This window comes from Neolamprologus brichardi, chromosome 2, assembly GCF_056152115.1.
Source record: "Neolamprologus brichardi isolate AB-2024 chromosome 2, ASM5615211v1, whole genome shotgun sequence".
Lineage (NCBI taxonomy): Eukaryota > Metazoa > Chordata > Actinopteri > Cichliformes > Cichlidae > Neolamprologus > Neolamprologus brichardi.
Genome location: NC_142105.1, coordinates 26,103,419 through 26,108,747, shown reverse-complemented (window position 1 = coordinate 26,108,747; position 5,329 = coordinate 26,103,419). Strand labels below are relative to the sequence as shown.

Here is a 5,329-nt window from a genome sequence, read left to right as displayed (position 1 = left end):
GATGAAAAATATAAGCCACAATTGATCTTGTGCTTATTTTGTTATCCACATATCTGTAGGCATTTCTCTTTCTCATTGACGTAATCTGTCAGTTTTAAGACTTATTTCAAAATAAATGACGAATGTTTCGTTCTCTTCCTCCCAGTTAATCGCGATATATTTTTATTCTCGTCAAACTAAAAAGCGGAACAAGAACTTGTCACTTCCTTTTATCTTCTCAGCAGATGAAAGGATAAACAGAACTTCAATAAGACTTGAAACTAGCTTTCTTTGAAAACCCTCTTGTCCGAGGCTTAACACTGACGCTTTGCTTCAGTTCAGAGCCGCACACGCGTCTGTTTTTAATTATTTTGAAAGCTGCTGAGTGGATCAACAGTGAGCAGACATGGAAGCTGTAGTTGGATTGTTTTTGATGATGTTTGGAGTCTGTCATGGTGAGCTGTTCAAATTCATGTCCTTTATTAATACTTCGTTTTATAGTCAGCGTGTTGTTTTTTTCCATCAGCCACGGGATCCTGTACAATCAGTTAAAGAAGTCTGATATTGCAACAGGGCTGGATATTGTTGTAGTCTAAACACCCCCCCCCGCCCCCTCCCTGTACACACCCCGCGGAGTAAATATTATTCTGATTATTGGCGATGCTGCTTTGAGAAACGTGAAGTTCGACACAGCGACAACCACAGTCAATTGTCTTCCAGGCGACAGAGCGGGGAGTGAGGGAAATTTAAAACTGCTTGGCTAACTGTAAACATAAATTCAGTAAAATCTTTTTTGATGTCAGCGCCGAGGTCACAAAATTATTGCACGGTTGTGTAACTTTGTTAAAACAATGTCGGACTCTGTAGTTTTCTCTTGTTACCATTACCAGCAAGTAGGACATGTAGCCTACAGGACATTTTAGCCGCATGTTCTCCTTAAGTCGCTGCCTGTCCGAGTGGTGTACTAAAAACGTGTTTTTTTGTTTGTTTGTTTTTTTGATAATTGCAAAACTTTCTGGGGGAAACCTAGTCTTTTTTTTTTTTAATTAGGAGAGACGGCATCCATCCCACTTTGGATGGAGCAGCTCTCATTTCTCTAAACCTGGACAAATGTATTAAACCTCAAAACGTCGCTAAACAGAGTTGGGACCAGGAAGCAGCATCACTTCTCTCCTCCTAGCATCCCCTTAGAGCTTAGAGACCGTGAAAAACTAACAATGAGTAAAAAGTCATTTAAAGCTAAAAAAAAATTCTTTAAAACAACAACAACAAAACATTATAGGGTCCTCAACTCCACCAAAGAGTAAAAAAGTTAAATGTGGATTAGGTCCCTTTTCCCTGGTTACAGCATGTGTTAGTTTATTAGATGAATCAAAACCTGGGGTCATACTGACTGCCAGTATCCTTAAAGCACAGGTCAACGTGGTGTGTGGCAGCAATCTTCCACTCCAGCTGATTAGTCAACTATAGAGAGACAGAATTTTTTTTATTTATTAGAAAGCCTGACACTTAGCCTCGTCCACCCTAATTGTCAAAACACTCATAAATCAGTTGTTAAACTCATAACACATAAATTATTTGTTATTATCTATCCAAAGATGGCCCTTACTTGGAGTCTCTCTCTGATTTAGTGCTCAGTTCAGATAGAAATAATTATTGTGGGTGATCTTAACATCCTTGCAGATGCTGAAAGTAAATATAGTTATGACTGTTGGAGCTGATTAATTTATATTTGAATAATAATATCAATAATAAAATAGGATGAAAGGTGTACCATTTTTTCAAATATTTATTTAATGCATTTAGGTTTTGGAAAATCACTCAATTACTTATTTAATTGCATCTTAATGCATTTTACAGACACTATCTTCGTGTAATTCAAACACTCTGCATTATTTGATCATTTTTAGTATATACAATGGTACATGTGAGGAGTTCCCTGAAACATCAAAATGTCAAAATTGTTCATTCTTGCTATGTTTTTTATTTTTTTTTGTAGCAATGCTATTGACATTTTAAATGGGTCTATCTTAAGTAACACAATAGGTCATGATGTTATGATGATAAGGCAACATCAGCAATAGCAAAACCTGCAGCTTCGGTCAAATCATTTTATTATTTGGACATTAAACCCATATTTTTTAAATGTTCGTTATAAAAACGACTCTGATTAGGAAATAGTTGGCTGCACCCTAGCGTCACAGACCTGTGTAATGCTCATTCACTTTGTGTGACCTGAGATAGGTCGCACTATTTCTGTTTCATGGTAAACATTTGGAAATGTTGCCATAAATGTTCTGGTAGCGACTGAACACTGAAATTAATGATATCTTTGCTTTAACTCATTATTATTATTATTATTTACAGGTGTGGAAAGTTACTGTGACGGCAGAAAAGATGGAGCTCATTGTTATGGAACTTTGGGAGGAACTTTGGACATCAAACTGATTGACAGCACCTCAGAAATACTCAGATTCCAACTGTTCAAGAATATATCAGTAATAATAAATGCGAGTAGCAACAGTTCTAAACATAATACAATGGATGAAAGATTTCTCTTTTTTCCCAATAATGGAACACTTAGGATACATAACCTGAGCAGTACAGACAGCGGTAAATATACCTTTAAGGGCTTTAATGTTAATGGAGAAACATCAGCTGAGCGGACTTTACAGATTTTTATTCAAGGTAATTTTTCCCTGCATTACTAGATCTAAATTTAATATTGTTCTGATAATCCATATGTATCTATACAGTGGGTAAAAAAAGTATTTAACACATCACCAAATTTCTAAGTTAATCTAATTTTAAAGGTGCTATTGACATGAAATTCTCACCAGATGTCAGTAACAACCCGTCCAATCCACAAATGTAAAGAAAACAAACCACAGATGTCCATTAATTATTTCATGTGTAATATTGAGAAATGACAAAGGGAAAAAGGTGCAAAAAAGCATTGAAAATCATGACACCAGCTGAGATCTGCCAGTAATAATAAAGCAGTCCTGTCACTTAGTGCAAATTAATTTTAGGTGGTTCATTTCCAACTGCTAACCAATAAAAAGGTGTCTCATTACCAAGGTGTCACACAAGAAATCTCTCATAATGGGTAAAACAAATGAGCAAGACCTTCACAACCTTACTTTTTTAACAAAACATACTGATAGCATCGGTTTTTATTTTTTTAAACTACTAAAGTTTACTGATCTCTGTTGGGGCCATAATCCTGAAGTGGAAAGAAAATAATTTAACCCGGAAGATTTCAGACAGAGGAGTGAAAAGAATAATCATTTGAGTTCTGATAGCTGGCCCTTCTGATATCAGAAGAGCCAGGGACCAGTTGTGGAGAGCTACAGAAAGACCTGGAACCAGCAGGTACAATTGTTTCAAAGGAAACGATAAGTAATGCACTCAACCACCGTGGAAGGTTCCATTGCTGAAGAAGTTTGTTTAAGTTTACTAAACAACATTTAGACGAGCCTGTGAAATACTGGGATAATATAGTCTGGTCAGATGAAACCAAAAATGAACTCTTTGGATACCATAATATACGCCATGTTTGAAGATCAAAAGGCACTGCATATCACCCCCAAAACACCATACCAGAAGTGAAGTTTGGAGGTGAGAACATCATGGTGTGGGGCTGTTGTTCAGCATATGGGACTGGCGTGCTGGAAATTGCACCAAGACATTCTTGATAAAGATCAGATGCCATCTACAAGGATGATGACGATGAAACGAGGGTGGACGTTTCAGCAAGAGAATGATCCCAAACACACAGCCACGGAAACTCTAGAGTGGCCCAGCCAATCACTTGACCTGAATCACTTTGAAAATCTATGGAAAGAACTAAAGCTCAGAGATCATAGAATAAGCAGATTCTTGTGCGGAAGAATTGGCAAAATCCCACCTGAGAACTCGTTTCTCCATATAGGATGCACCAACAAAGGCTTTTGTACAAAGTAGTAAATTCGGTAAGTGTGTTTTCTCTGTGTCATTTCTCTTTATTACACATATCCTAATTTATGGAAATCTGTGGTTTGATTTCTTTGCGTGTGTGGATTGGACGGGCTTGTCACTGACATCTGGTGAGAATTTCACGGCAATAGTGCCTTTAGAAATATATTACAAAAACTGGTCACTTATTCAATAAATAAATAATCTCTCTGTCTTCTCTATCTTATCTGTGATAAATGTAGTTTGTGCTTTTGCTGTTCTTCATTAGAGGCTATAAAGTATGTCCAAGATTGTGTTTTAGCATCAAAAGTCATCTGTTTGTGTTTCTCTCCTGTGTCCTTTTATTTTTAGAAGGAGGTATTTTGCCAGTGATCTGTGGTGTTCTCTCAGCACTGGTGATTTTCTTAGTTGTGGGTGTAGCTGTCATCTGTTATGAGAGGAGAAAAAACAAAACAAAACAAAAAGGTACAAAACTTGCTTTTCAATCACCTCACTCAGCCTTTTGCTCTTCTTGTAGATATACAGAATCATATTTTGCTTCTTTTTTTTGAAGACACTTTTTTTCTTTCTTGCTAATGATTTCTTCATAATGTTATAATTTCATTGAAATAAGTGGGTATTGCTAACCAGTCAGCTCTACTGCAGTAAAAACATGATCAAAACAGGTCAGAACAGCATGTTTCATAAAAACTATTACCTTAATGATTCATTGATGTTAATTTTATCTTGCTTCTATGCAGAGGAAAATGACCAGGAAGTAATGTACGCTGATGTTAGGATCAGGCAGCAGCAGGAGAAGCAAGTGAAGGGAAGAGAAGAGGAAGTGGAGTATGGCCAAGTGAAGCTTTCACAGTGATCTTATCAGACTGAACCAACATGATGATTGTACAGGAAGATTGTTTGTATCGCAAAATCCTTAAATTCAGGTGATTTAGATGGTCTGTGCTTTTATACAGACTGCACCACCAAATGCCCACAGAGGGAGGAAGTGATGCTAAATCCCTAAACATCTTTTCTATCACAAAACAAACCATCAAAACGTATAAATACTGATTTTCTTTGCTTCATCTTTACTTTTGTATTACAACAGAGCATAAATTCATCATTTAAATGGAAATAATTCAAGTAAAAACACTGAAGTTTTGTATGAATTAAAGTGGAGCAACAATTTTGAGCATGACAACGCATCCAGATGTTACAGTTACAGAATATGAGAAAACCTTTCGTTTCGTGTTACTTGGTTTCATCAATGATTAATACTTTTTACTCTGTAAACAAAGACACGCCACCTTTTTATTAAAGACAATTCCGATTTATTTATATAGAACCAAATCATAACATATCAAAAAAACCTACAATAATACAGATATGAGCACGGCCAATTACTTGTTAT

The 5,329-nt window shown here is 36.3% G+C and overlaps 1 protein-coding gene across 1 annotated transcript; it reads left to right on the top strand.

The window, feature by feature from the left end:
- The first annotated feature begins 243 nt into the window (after positions 1–243).
- LOC148106145 (uncharacterized) lies at positions 244–5,094 on the top strand. The gene is made up of 4 exons (XM_087849609.1): positions 244–434; positions 2,347–2,667; positions 4,288–4,401; positions 4,677–5,094. The coding sequence occupies exons 1-4, from the start codon at positions 386–388 to the stop codon at positions 4,790–4,792; spliced, it is 600 nt and encodes a 199-aa protein (XP_087705735.1). The 5' UTR covers positions 244–385; the 3' UTR covers positions 4,793–5,094.
- The last annotated feature ends 235 nt before the right edge of the window (positions 5,095–5,329 follow it).